This window comes from Phoenix dactylifera, chromosome 6 (assembly GCF_051530095.1).
Source record: "Phoenix dactylifera cultivar Ajwa chromosome 6, Ajwa_hap1_PhDact_Kaust_v1.1, whole genome shotgun sequence".
NCBI classification, from domain to species: domain Eukaryota; kingdom Viridiplantae; phylum Streptophyta; class Magnoliopsida; order Arecales; family Arecaceae; genus Phoenix; species Phoenix dactylifera.
In genome coordinates this window covers 30,690,157-30,704,995 of record NC_143195.1, presented here as the reverse complement: position 1 = coordinate 30,704,995, position 14,839 = coordinate 30,690,157, and the positions used below count along the sequence as shown (strand labels likewise).

General features: G+C 42.6%; 1 protein-coding gene across 1 annotated transcript; it reads left to right on the top strand.

Moving 5' to 3' along the window:
- Positions 1-4,811: 4,811 nt before the first annotated feature.
- Positions 4,812-7,245, top strand: LOC103719662 (BTB/POZ domain-containing protein At1g63850-like). The gene is made up of 2 exons (XM_008809007.5): positions 4,812-5,837; positions 5,945-7,245. The coding sequence occupies exons 1-2, from the start codon at positions 4,926-4,928 to the stop codon at positions 6,923-6,925; spliced, it is 1,893 nt and encodes a 630-aa protein (XP_008807229.3). The 5' UTR covers positions 4,812-4,925; the 3' UTR covers positions 6,926-7,245.
- The last annotated feature ends 7,594 nt before the right edge of the window (positions 7,246-14,839 follow it).

Here is a 14,839-nt window from a genome sequence, read left to right as displayed (position 1 = left end):
GGCTGGTACAGCATCTGTTATTGGTATAGCTCGTTTGAATCTTCTATTCATTCCACGCTCCCTGCTTTTTACTTCTTCTTTGTCTTTTCTATATATTTTGTTTTCCTCCCTCCTATCGCACTCCGAACCCGACACCCTGGTTCGGAATGCGACACCATCACACATTTCCTAAGGCAGAGCCCTCGAAAATATGTTAGGCCTGAAATAAATAAAATTCACACAATACCAACAATTATAATTAAATCATTCCATTAATTATAGATTTTTTGATGCCCATCAGATTAGCAAAATAAGAGAAATAACTAACTAACTAATGACTAGCCGTACAAACTCCACGTCCCTCCTATTCGAAATTATTCCTCCAGTGACTCTAAAAAGAAATAAAAAGAGTACGAGCTTTTCCAATCCAGTAAAAGTTCCAAACCGCTACACCATAAGTAATAAAAAATAATCAATTAATAATACTAGATAAATAAATATCGTATTAATACTTAGAAAACTCATAAGTAACATGCACATAAATTTTCTTTATCATCTTTTCAAAGAAACATATATATATATATATATATATATATATATATATATATATATATATATATATATTCAAATGTAACTAATTGTTCAGTAACAAATTTTTATGCCATGTCATCCATTTCTCATTAACTTAATTTTCAAGTTTTTCATTAGTTAACTTCCAGCTTTAGATTAATCAAAATCATGACCCAGTTCGAGACTGCAAAATTCCACACATAAGCCTGTGGTGGCTATTCCCATGTGTCGGCTCATGGTGCTATGAAAATTTTATAAAAGAGCTTTCCTCCATGAGATATGTTTGAAACTAGTTTTTATACTATTATTTTGAAAGGTATTTTTTAGATATCTACATGTCAGCTATGGATTTCTTACATGATATACCAAATTAGTGTCAACTATTATTTATTTTCATATATAGTACTTATATGAATATTATGTACATACATACATATCTAGCTAGACTTGGCTACACTTGAGTCGATCTCTACTTAAATCCAATTAGATTTTGATTGGATGATGGAGGTTCTATATCCATAATCAGAGTTGTTGTATGTAATCCACTATCTTTAAATTGGTTACATATTATTTTAAATATTTGATGCATAGGTTAGAGATCTTCAAATCAAATAATTTTTTGCATATAAGTAGTTTGAACATAGTAGATCATTTCCAACGGCTCGGATCATTGATATGAGAACCCCATTGCTTGATCTAAACTTGACCGAATCTAAATGGAGATCCACTCAAGTGCAGCCAACTGCAGCTCTCTCTTTCTTGATATGTACGCATGAATATATGTATGTATATAAATGCGGGCTTGTTAGCTCACTCTTTGTTCTCATCTTTTTAGCAGATGCCGAGGAGTAGCTCGGACAGGATTGTGGGCTACGTTTGGCTTGTTTCCCCTCATTCGGGCAAATCTAGATTGAAAAAATGTTGTATAATTTGGAAGCAATGACTCTTTCTAATTAAACTTAGATTCATTTATGAAATCAATAATGATGGAATTTTCTAGATGCTTTATCTTCTACTCCTATCTGCTTTGATGCATATTTGTTTATAAATTAAAAAAAATCCAGGCAGGTCTTGCATATTCTATGAACTAATTCTATATATGGAACGTGTTAAGACTCGTGCGGTTGGGTCGGAATGTGACATATTGCCTAGTGTTGTGTACTAGAGAAAAGTTCAATGAAAAAGTTAAACACTAATTATAAAACCCTCTGGCAAATGCAATGCAACCCTAGATCCTGACATGGTACTAACGTGACATTCCATGAGTAGCCACAAATCGCACCATTCCACCACATTACTCGGGCATAGCATAATTCTTGAAACTTTTTTTTGTTTTTTTGCAAGATTGCTGCATCCACCAAGCCATTTTTCCGGAATTAACTTCTCAAACCCTCCGTTCTTAGAAATGATCACCATGCCTTGAGATACGAGGACCATCAACAGATTGAAACTTCTTTTCAAGACAGAAGAATTTTAATATCTGCCCAGCTAATGGCAACCCATGGTAGCATTTTATTTTCTAATTTTTTGCATAAATATTCTTCTGAATATCAAATTTTGTATGAATATTCATTTAAAATTGATATTTGCATGTATACCTTCATTAAACTCTGTTATTGTATAAATATTCGTAATATAACAGTGGTTCTAATCATATTAAAAAAATCATATTTATATTAATTAAAAATAAAATAAAATTTTAAAATTACGCTATTATCTTTGTTTTCTTCTCCTGAGATCATGATCTATTTGCATGTCTATTTATTAAGGATATTTTAGTCATTTTAATTTGAAATCGTTAATTTTTTAACGTCGTTAAATAGCATGGGTACAAACGCAAAAATAAAAATAAAAAAAAAAGATAGAATGACAAAAGAAGTATTTTATTAGAGTATACATGTAGATATTAATTTAAAAAAGTATTCATGCAAAATTCGGTATTTTGGAGAATATCCAGGCAATTATTATTATTATTATTATTTTGTGTAAAGTCTCGTCCAGCCTAACAGCGGATCGCCTGCACGGCCGGGTCTGCAACCCTGTGGCTTTGATGGACCGGACTCCCCCAGCCCCACAGCTTCACCATGAATAAGCTTCTCTCCATTGCCAACGATTACCAGGCCCTTTCAATTGCGAGAAAGCATGGCATTCCCGGCCAGCTCGGCATCATCGTCCCACCAAACAATGGCAAATTTTTTTAAGGTTCGGACTTTTCCCGGGATCGTTTCCAAGCGGAGGCAAAGAACCAAAGCAAAAGCGGAAAAGGTGGCGCCTGCACGCTTATCCTTGCGTGGGCCTGCTGCTCAGCACCAGTACCATTTTCCTAAGCAATGAACAGCAGGGCAACGGGGACGCTATCAAGGGGCCAAAAGCATTGAGGGCGACTCGAGTTGGGGGCCCTTCTCATTGTATGCAAGTTATAAACAAGTGGTTACCCTTGTAGATAAATGTTTTCTCCCTGCAGGATTTTTTTTCTTTTTTTTTTTGCAGGGGTTGGGGATTAAGTAAGTCTATCTCGATCAAGCTGATCGAGTTGATCAAGTCAAACTGTCTAAACTAGATTCATTTAATGAATACCCGCATTAACCTATCCTAGATATGAATTTGATTATTCTCGATTAGAACTAGGTAATTCTGTGTTTGATCCAAGTTGAAAAATCACGCCAAGAAATGCCAGCACATGAGCAATGATACTCCTCATTGTTTTATACATATATAATAAGTATTCAAGAACCAATTGTTCAGCCACAATGAACATTATATAACAAAAGTAATAGTCGTTATTCAAGCAATAGTGTTTTTAACTGGATCCTTAAAAACAACTGAGTTTGTTGAACGATAGTAGTTATTCATAAAGTTCTCTTTGAAATGAAAGCTATGCATCATCGAGAAATGATTTGGGCTTAGATTGCCTAGCAAAACCAGACAGAAAAATCTCATTAAAAATAAAAATTATGCAGGATAACCAGGGGAGATACTTTTTTTGGAGAGAATCAACTTAATAATTTATCTGGATATTTGGAGAATTTTGATATCTTGAATAATTATCTAGATTAACGTTGACAATGAATCCTATTGGTGAGATTGTACATTTTTATTGTGAACTTAAAAAAATTATATCCTTTTCTTAGATAGTGCAAAAGCATACGTAAATGTTCCTCTTGACTCAATGCTATATTTTGATAATATAAATTTAAAATTTTACATGTCCAAATGATGGCAAATAAAATTTTGCCAAGTATAACAAAAATGCAAACGCGAAAATTTATTTAATTTAAATATCGTCAAAAACTTTGAAATATTAACTTGCAAACAAAACCACATTCACATGGCTGATGTACGATGTTCCTTAACAAGGAGAGCGCTAAACATGCGTTGAATCTAATCTCTAAATCTGCAACGTCATTTTCTTGGCTTCTTTGTCAAATGGCATTGCTACATTGTACGATGAAAGGACCTGATCTTGGCGTAATATGCCATTAATGTTCCGTTTTCTCGCTGTTTCCAAAGGTTATAATGCCAAGGGGCCAGCGGCCCCACACTCCTCAGTAACTTGATTTTTTTTTATTTTCATCGACGCTTACACTGTCCTCATATGAGCATAGCCAATTATACGGTCTTAAAAAAAAGTTATACAAAACACAAGAAACAAAAATTTAATAGACTCAAAATAATTTTTTAAAACAATGAGCAACAAATTGGACAACACAATCTTTCGAAGGACATGTTTAATCTAAACGGTATGGCACCCCCTAGCATCCATCATATCTTCTAAAAGTGGGTGCTTTTGCCTCTTGGAACTCTTTTTCTTGCTGCCCACGAGAGGGTGAAAGCTGAGAGTGAGTGAGAGAGAGAGAGATGGGATTCATCCTCCCCCCCCCAAACGTCTTCTATTTTAGGTATAGGTATAGATATAGATACAAGTATCTATAGCGGTCAAGGCGCTATGGCGCCCCTTTCCTAACCAAGTTCTCCTACGGTCCGTTTTGATCGTGTTGGGTCCCAGGTCATGCTCTCGGTGGAACTCCACCGGCATTCTGGCAATCTGACAAAATTCAGAAGAGTACAGAGCATTATGGGATGGAACGAGTACGCGTCTGTCTGTGATCAAGCCCCTCATGCCATTATAACCTTGCATTCATTACTTTAATCTCCCCACCCCCCTCTCTCTCTGTCCAGTTTCAGCGATCTTCCTCATCGAAACAATCGCCATACTCCAGTCCTCAGAATGCAAGAGTAAGTTTATGGATTAGTCTAAATTTTAATTTTTATTCCTGCGGTTCCCCGAGACGTGGCCCCCATTTTCCCTGCGCTCTCATCAAAAGACGACAACCGCGGCGGTGGGTGTTATCAAGGTCCTCCCGCGCCCCGCTTGGATGGCAGCGTCCGTCCACCTCAAAACCCAGACCCAGCCCCACTCCCACAGATCCAAGCGTCGTAAGCGCCGCGAGACCACCATCTCCGTTTCCTCCGCCCCCTCCCTCTCTCCCCACGTCGTCTCCTCCGACGGCAGCGCCTGGTGCTGCGCCGTCTCGTCCAAGCCCCACCACCACCAGCCCCCTCCCTCCTCCGCCTCGCCGCCCCACCCCCGCCGCCCTCCTCCTCCGCCCCCGCCGGAGCCGGAACCCGCGCTCGCCGTGGAGCCATCCCACTCCCTGTCGCCGGCCCAGGCCTCCCCAAGTTGGGCCTCGCCAGGCGCCGCCATGGACGCCTCCCCTGCCGCTGCCCCGGTTTACCCTCCGTACCCCTCGAGCTACAGCAAGTTCAACTCCGCCCTCAATGCGGGGCTCCTCAACCCCATGTCTCCCCCGCCCCTTGACAAAACCCGCTCCAGCCCCACCCTCTTCGACATGATGGCCAACGAGCACGACTACCATGCCCGCCCCGCACTCCCGCCGCCCCAATCGCCGGCCGGCCGCGCCGTCCCTGTCCAGGACCGGCAGCTTCTGCTTCAGGAGCGGGTCGCGGGTATTCTGGGCAGCTGTAGCCCCGGGAACCAGTTCAACGACCCGGACTCCAGCGACGTCCGGCTGACCCTCACTTCCAGGGACGGCCTCAGCGTCTCCCTCAACGTCCACCGCCATATCCTGGTTGCCCACAGCCGCTTCTTCGCCGCCAAGCTCTCCGACCGCTGGTCCCGTCAGCAGCGCTCCCTCCCCCACCTCGTCGAGATCTCCGACTGCGACGACGTCGAGGTCTACATCGAGACTCTCCGCCTCATGTACTGCAAGGACATCCGCCGTCGCCTCATGAAGGAGGACGTCTCCAAGGTCCTCGGCATCCTAAAGGTCCCACCTTTCACCATCTAGTTCTAGTATCTTGCCCCCTTCCGAGAAACCGGGCAATGGCTCTCTCTTATCATAAAAATGTCGCCGTTTTCTTCTCTTGTGAGCAGGTCTCGGCGGCAATCGTGTTCGATGCGGGGGTTTTGTCTTGCCTGGAGTACCTGGAGGCCGCCCCCTGGGCCGAGGACGAGGAGGAAAAGGTGGCCTCCCTCCTCTCCCAGCTCCACCTGGAGAGCTTGGGTGCAGGAGAGGTGCTCAAAAGGGTCTCCCTCGAAGTAGCCCCTCCCTCGGCGGACGAAGCCAACGGCAATGGCGGCGAGGAGATACTTGTCCGGCTCCTCCAGGTGGTTTTAGAAGGCAAGGACGAGAAGGCCCGGCGGGAGATGAAGGGTCTCGTGTCAAAAATGCTCCGGGAAAACAGCGCCTCCTACGGCCGGGGCGGTGGCGGCGCCGCCGGCGGGGACCTCAGCAAGGAATCGCTGTACTTCGCCTGCGACGGCTGCCTCCGCCTTCTCCGCCACCACTTCCTCCGCGCCGCCGGCGCCGATCTGTCGGAGGCCGCCCAGATCGCCCGGCAGGCCGACAACCTCCACTGGGTCCTCGACATCCTCATCGACCGCCAGATGGCCGACGAGTTCCTCTGGACCTGGGCGGCGCAGCTGGAGCTGTCGGAGGCGCATTCCAGAGTCCCGGCTATCCACCGCTACGAGGTGAGCCGGGTCACGGCCCGGCTCTTCGTCGGGGTGGGCAAGGGCCAGATTTTAGTCTCCAAGGAGGCGAGAAGCTTGCTCTTAAGGACTTGGCTTGAGCCTTTTTACGAGGACTTCGGGTGGATGAGGAGGGCTTGCAAGGGGCTCGACCGCCATCTTATCGAAGACGGGCTCGCTAACACAATTCTGACGCTGCCGTTGGCAATGCAGCAGGAGATCTTGCTGGCGTGGTTTGATCGGTTCCTGAATTCCGGCGACGATTGCCCAAACATCCAGAGGGGCTTCGAGGTGTGGTGGAGGAGGGCGTTCTGGCGGCGGAATAGCGAGCCTGAGCGGCCGCCGCAGCTCAGGATGGCTGCCGTCTGTGAGAATTCTTCCTGACCAGCACCTCATTGCCATCTGGTTTGGTTTTAGTCTGATCTGTTCTTAATTATTTTCTTTTTTTAAACTCTCTTTTGATCCTATTTGTGTTTGGATTTGTATGTTGAGATACTTAGAGTTGTCCGTCTTTTTCCTCGTTCCTAATCCAGCTCCTGTGTAGTGGAGGGTGCTTAGCTTGATTTGGCAGGCACTAGGGAAGAAGAGTGTGTTAAGGTTGCTCAACTGGGTCTGGTTTAGAGTGGACGTAGAGAAGGGGGTCTTACTTTGGATCGGCCCCTTAATTCTGGTGAATAATGCTTAACAAACTTTTCTGCTTTCAACTGATGCTTTATAGCATTAGAATTAATATGACCAGAATGGTAAGTTATTATTAAAAGGACTTAGAATTGTAGTTTGTTGACATTAGGTGTTCAAATCTAGATAAGAATAAGGATTCCTTCTAGTATACCCACTAAAGCCGGGGAATATTTAATCCAAACTGTTCACATGTGGATTGTTAGATCTCCTTGTTAAGTAAATTAAGATTAATGCTTGCTTGTACGCTCGAATGCTTTTCTAGATTTCTTAATGCAATGCAGTGAGGGCAGTTCCATTATTTCTTCCCCGTCTTTTTTTTTTTCCCTAGAGATCATTTTTTGGCTGTCTAGCCATGTGCAGGGGATGGCTTTCCAGTTGGACGGACTCGTGGTGAACTAATTGACTGTCCCTGTTATAATTGCTGGTTGCATGCGCACTGCTAATGTAACTGCCTTTTGATTCAGATTCGCAATCCGCTACATAAGGTTTGGAATATGTATCTAAATAAGATAAATAAACAAAAATATTTTTAATTATATAAAGAAAGAAATAAGTGTCGATGTGTTTTTTTTTTTTTTTTGTTAGAAAAGATGATTCATACAGTTTTAGTATGGATATATTCAATAAAATTGACGAACAACGAGTTTCGGAGTGCTTCAGACAATTTTTCTTTCTCAACCCACTTAGTGCCTTTGGAGTGACAGGCTATAGACTGCGGTTTTGTTAGTCTTTCTGAACACATGCTTAGTCTGGAAGTCTTTCGTCTTTGGCCGGCCATGGTAATCTATTGATGCATAAAACAATAGAACATTCTTCAAAATAGCTCTTTATATTCAATATAAATCGTCTTCAAATTGTGCTGCCCGTGGGTCCACTTTAAAAATCCAGGTGGTGAACCATTACTCTTCGCTATGCCACCTTTTGGTTCTTCCACATGGCTCATAATGAATTTGGTTGGAGCCTCTGTCGTCGGTTTCTTTCGTTCAATTGCCGAGTGGCATGATGCTTGTGAAACACCGACATGGCTTGGATCCATGGGCTGTCAAGTTAATGCAGCTCGTATTTTTCATCAATGTTACATCAGGTTGGCAAAAGTACTATTTAATTAAAAATGTCGGACCCACTTTGGATGGCACTCCAACGGTGGTGATAACATTTGACCAACTTTGGAAGGCCCACGGAGTGCAAGGTGTCAGTCGCTTGTGCAGGGGAAAAAAGATTGCACGAAGTTTACAGGCCTTCCCAGGTGTCTGAAAACGTGGGGAGTTAACCTTGTTTCCACAATGATGGTGTTTCTAGCTGTCTGCACTCTGCACAATGGGTGTTAACAACATTGAAACATTCAGGAAATTTTGATTCTTTTCTCCAAAAGATTTCTCGTGTCTCATAGATGGTATTCTGAGTTGTGGGCAATCTCTAATATGACGACCGAGGCAAGTATAATACTGGTGGGCTTCCGTCCCTTCCTCATGATAACATTCTTGACAGGCTTGGGTGCAATGAACTCCTATATGAGACTCATTTTTGACAACTACGTCAAAGGCCCATATCTTGCTGGCTCCTCGATGGGGTTTCACACGATTGAGATTTAGCCAATTGGCAAACAAATGGAATGTTAGGGGATGAAACAAACTTTATTATTTCTTAGGAGTTATGCCGCCACTTCGAAGAAGTTAATAATGTTTATAGGTTTCCCAGTACAACCCAATTGCGTTTTCGTGAAGCATGTGTGAAAAGAAGAAATGTTAGTACTGTGAATGAGAACAAATATGGATTAAGGGTAAATTTGCCTATTCCTTCTATTACTTGCTGAATGTTCGCTACAAGTAAGATTATGCTGGAGTCACGGCCTTTTATTTTTTCAATTTGTGTTAAACTATAGTCAAGTACGCTAAAAAAAAAGAAGCATATAGTAGTTTTGCGCTTGCAATAACTTCTCACTGTAAGAGTCTCTTGTGGTGGAAACCTGGTAATGCTTATGTTTTGACACTAGAGTTTGCAGAGCTTTATTGTTAACGCACCTAAAGACTAATTATCAATTTATTTAGAATATAAATATATCTTTTCCAATTATTGCTCAAAAAATATTTTATAGCTAATCATTTGTGGATGAAGGCTTGGTCCACGGCAATGGTTGTGCAACAGAACCAAGATGCTTGCCGCTCTTGTATGGGTCCATAGTTGCTTCATGTTCCAACAACGATGCCATTGTAACTATCAGGACCACATTGATCGAAGGTGAAACTTGCGGTCCAGTCATCGAAACTATAGCCAAAGCCAGGGCCGTCGTGTTCGACGGGTCATCAATATAACTTTGTAGTGTGATGGACTAACGTCCCTAACCCAAGTGCATGATTTACTGGTTTTCGCAATGGGGATTATAATTTACATAAAGGATGTAAAATATAGGATTGTCACGCCCCGAACCCATCACCCGGGTTTGGTACATGACCGGCCGCATGAGCCCTAGAGTAGTGCCCTAAAGATTATGCAAGGCCTGAGATAAACAAAAATCCAATAAAACCACTACTAATTAATTAATTCAAATTGACAAATCCAACATATCCAACATATCCAGATAATCAATCTGGTTCAATTACATGATCTTCAAATGTTCATCGACAACAAAGAAAGATTAACTAAGTAACTAGCTAATGACTTTGATACTCGCGCTCTGTGCCCACCCATCCATGTCTACGCATCCTGCAACTCTAAAAGAGAAAGAAGGGGGATGAGCTTTACAGCCCGGTAAGAATTCCTACACATCCATACCAACATAATAATATTGTGAATTTGAAAACCACGACAAATTGAAGCACATATTATGAATTCATATACCGGCTATCAAAAGCTCAAATAATCAATATAAGTATGTACGTCAAACATCAATAAAAGTCCAGCCATACAAGAATGATATAGCATATGATAGCTCATAAATCTTTATTATAGTAAATTTGAAAACCACGACAAATCGAAGCGCATATTATGAATTCATATACCGGCTGTCAAAAGCTCAAATAATCAATATAAGTATGTATGTCAAACATCAATAAAAGTCCAGCCATACAAGAATGATATAGCATATGATAACTCATAAATCTTTATTATAGTTTCAATGCTTTTTCTTCAACTTGATCCAGATCAATTATCTCTCCGACTTTGGGTCAAATCTCGGTCACATTTCTCAGCCTATGGTGGGGCTACCAAATTATCACATTTTCAGCCTGTGGCAGGGCCTGCACATTATAGTTCCACATTTCTAGCCTGTGATGGGGCCTGCCAAAGTATCACATTTTCAGCCTGTGGCGGAGCCTGCACATTGTAGTTCCACATTTTTAGCCTGTGAGAGGAGCCTACCAAAGTACCATATTTTTAGCCTGTGACAGGGCCTGCCATAACAACAAGATAAACCCAAAGTCCTTTTTTTCATACAATCCAGTTTACATCCACACATCAATTCTTTTTATTTATTTATTTATTTTCGGCTTTAGACTAACCACGGTCACGTTTTCAGCCCGTGACGGGGCAACAAATATCACGTGGTTAGTTTAGAGCACCACATCCATCAGTCCAATTATATAGGTGTAAGTTATGCGCATACATATATCCATCATAGTACCAATCATAGGCCAACATAATCAAAATATAATTTAATATAAAATTATTTTTGTTGTCTAGATCATAACATATCAAACATATATGGTATAAAAATATTTATATCATACAAGATTGGCGTACAAGGATTCTTATCTTTTGTTGAAAACTTAGATAACTAATCACCCGCCCTCAAGGCGATAAAGAACCGGAATGCACAGAATCCTGCTCAATGTCCTCTCGTCCAACAGATTGTTCCCCTACAGAATCAAATCAATATTAAAAATTATCTAAGATATATATATATATAAATCCAAAACTCTCTATGGATCCTCTTAAGGGTCCACCAGTATCTAGCACCCCAAAACTAACCAACAGTCCATGATCTTCCTATATTGAACTAGTGAGAAAACAAAGCAGTAGAAGAGAGCAACTAGAGAGGGAGAAGAACAAAGAAGATGGAAGCGGTTGTTCTCTCTCTCTCTCTCTCTCTCTCTCTCTCTCTTCCTCCTTCTCGTTAATAAAATAACAAAGAAGAGAAAGTTGGCTCTCTCTTTCTCTCCCTCTTCCTTCCTCCTTCCCGACGGAAAGGAAAGTGCTTGGCAACAGGCGGCCCATGGTGGTGCCACGCCCGGCAATGGCCGGCCGGAACGGAAGAGGAGGAGGCCGAACAGGGCTCGGCTTTCCATCAATCCAGCGGCTTCCCGGCCACATTCCCAAAGAAGTAGTGGCCAAAGACAAAGGAGAAGGAGGGTAGGGTGCTCAGCTTGCCTCCGGCGAGGTCCTCTCGACCGGATCGACGGCGAAAGCTCCGATCCCTCCCGCGGCAAGCATAGGACTCCAATCTCCCTTCTTCTTCTTCCCCCTAAGAAGAGAGGGAGGAGATATTGGCCCGATATGGTAGGGCTTGATCACCCTAAACCTCTCCCTCCGGTGGATTCGGGAGGAGGGGAAGAAAATTTCAAAACAGGGGAGGGAGGTTATTCCAGTCGGAAGACTCCCTCCCACTTTTTCATGTGTTGGCCGCCCCTGCCCAGAGGCCGGCCCAACTCAAACGTAGGCCTTTACAAGGATTAACAGCTTTCTTCTGCATGGATTTGCTGAAATAACTCTAGCGTTCTCTCCTTTCAAATGGTCCATACAAGAGCCGCAAGCATGATTTTTGAGGTACTAAATGGTGGAGAACTTCCTAGGTGGAGCTCTGTGGTTTCATAGCGTGAACAAGATTGTCAGCTATAGTTCATTTGTAGGTGGCTTTTTAGCTTAAATCCAGCCAACAAATCCCAACCACTCTTATTTTGGTTCCTTCCAATAGTTATCTGCTTGCGCATTTCTATCCATGAACAATCTCCAATTACAAAAAAATAAAAATAAAAAAAATGATCGATGAAGTTCAGGAGATCTTGTGACAAACTGTGCGGATGTGTATTTAGTCCTATGTCGGTTATTCACTGTGTAGATCTTGGGTACTTATATAGGATCGAGGAATCCAAATAATACCTTCTAGCTAGCCATTTTGGATGATGTCTTGAGCTGTTACAAATGGTATCAGAGCAGAACTTGGTAGGTACAGCAACTTTTCTCTGGTTGGTTTTATCATCTATACCTTTTTATTGTCTATCATGTATTTATGTGCCTACGGGCTTCATCAATAGATTAGAGATGCAGTATCGGGCTTTTCTTTGGGGCCAACAACTATTTCCCTTCAAGAAAGATAACTATGCGCCCACGGAAGAAAATTCTTTCCATCTAACTTGGCTGAAGTAAGATTCAGGCCGGTTTGACTGGGAGCATGGGTTGATGAGGAAGTCGACCCGCTAATAGCAGAATTTGACGATATTTCCTTTACTACCTAGCAAGGGTATATCACATGCCCCCCCCCCCCGGCGCCCAAAAAAAAAAAAAATCTCTCTAAAGCTCGGTTGCTTCTCTCCTCTTGGCTTTGATCTCCACTAGCTGGCTTGCCCCCGAGGCAATCCCTTCGCTAACGCTCGTAAGACATAGCCTTAATGGTTAAAAGGTCCTCGCTCGGTACCAAGGGTAGAACTTCATGATTGATTCGGTGTAACCGGTCTTTGATCAAGGGGTGAGACCCTTACCTATAGAAGGAAAAAGTTCAGTTCAAGCACTTTGCTTTGAATCACAAACAGATATTATTAAGATTCGGCATTCCCGATCTTCTATCTTTCCTGCAGGCATGGAAATCATCTCATTGCATGGGAAAATGTGTGCATGCCGAGAAATCAGGAAGGGATTGAAGTTCATGTCTTCATAGCAGGAGGTGAGCTTTCTTATGCAAGCATGCGGCACAAATTGCAATTAATCCTAAAACTCTTTGGGCCAACATCGTTTCGGCCAAGTACCAATTCACTGGATCTTGGCCATCCCATCCCAGTCCTTGGCGGTGCTTCCTTATCTGGAGGAAAATATGCGAGAGTGGGGTCACCATATAGCATCAATTTATGTGGCTCATTGGGAATGGCCAGTCAATCGATGTTCTAAAAGAGTCGTGGATATCTAACCTTCCTTCAACATGAATGCCCAACTAGCTGATCTACAAGTTAGCAACTTGATGTCACCCTCTGGGGGTTGGAATTTGAGCATGCTTTCATATCTCTTCTCAACTGAAATGATGAACCAGAGAAGCTGTATCCCCGTAGCGCTTACAAATTGGTCTGATCAGTTAACCTGGGGGCCAAGTAGAAGCACTCATATCTCTCTTAAAGAAATATATCCTCTTCTTAAGCCACCACAGCAGTCGGACTCACAGCTCACCTTAAAATGGATGCTGTCCTTGAACATGCCTATGAGGGTCAAATTTTTTTGGTGGAAGCTGCTGTGGAACAAACTTCCATGCAAAGATCTACTCGCCAGAAGGGGAATTATCTTGGGTGGAAACACTTACTATGATTTATGTCATGATGTGGTTGATGATTGAATGCACGTTTGCATCGAGCTGTTGCCAGTAGTTGAGAAGAACCTCGGCAATTAGTTTTGTACCAACCTCTCTGCTGGGTCTGATAGATGTTATGTCTGCTACCGGGGTGGAGGGAAATTGCAAATCCTTAATGGCTCTAATGGCTGGGCTGATTTGGACAACTCGTAATGAGAGGATTTTCCAAAATGTCACACGGTCCCCTACACATTTAGTGACTAAATCCTTCAGCTATGTCACTCCAAATGGGAATGCAAATGACCAAATCACCTGAGGGTTCATCCGGGAACCGGGGTAGCAGAATTCTGCTAAATAATGGCAGAAATAAATCCATCTTCCCTTGTTACATGGCTACCTCCTATCCCTGGAATCTTAGAGGTGAACATTGATGCTGCTGTAAAATGAGATAAAGCGGCTGCTGGATTTATCATTAGAGATAGTGAAAGCCAATTAGTTAGAGCTGGTGGTAAGTAAGAAAATATAAAATATATAAATAAATCTATCTCATCCTACCAATTTAAGTTTTTGGGACAAGTGGTGATTTTAACATGGTATCAGAGCAGAGGTCCTGAGTTCGAACCTTGTCTCCACACTCTTTAACCCTCCTGTGCTGAACTTGTCTCAGCATGAATAGGATTGCAAACAGTGGTCGTCGATTTAAATGCATCAGATGCATGGCTGGAGGGCGACTCCACAACGGTGATATCAAAGATTGTTGACTCTTCCTTGGGCGGGCAGGTCATTGCAGATGCCGCTACTTAGAGATATTTTACACTGGAAAGCAACCCGGAACAGATTCAAATCATCACACACCTTTCTTGAAGCAAACAGGGCAGCCGACTTCATTGCATAATTGGCTCTATAAGGGGACTGCAGTTGGGAAGGTGGAGATCATATTTGCCAGGATTTACTGTTTATTTTGCAGGCTGATGCGGTTAGCATAGGCTACCGGAGATCATAGCTGATAGCAAGAGAAGGTATCAATACTTTGCTGCTCCATAGTTGGTTTACTGGTGTAGACAGGATGATACAAAGAATTTGTTATAAGACAGGTTTGTGAATGGGTGGTGATTCTGTAAAGACTGCAT

Excerpts from the sequence above, each read along its gene's own strand:
- LOC103719662 (XM_008809007.5), top strand. The coding sequence starts at position 4,926 with ATGGCAGCGTCCGTCCACCTCAAAACCCAGACCCAGCCCCACTCCCAC. Across the intron at positions 5,838-5,944 it reads AGGTCCTCGGCATCCTAAAG|GTCTCGGCGGCAATCGTGTT; the intron begins GTCCCACCTTTC and ends TCTTGTGAGCAG.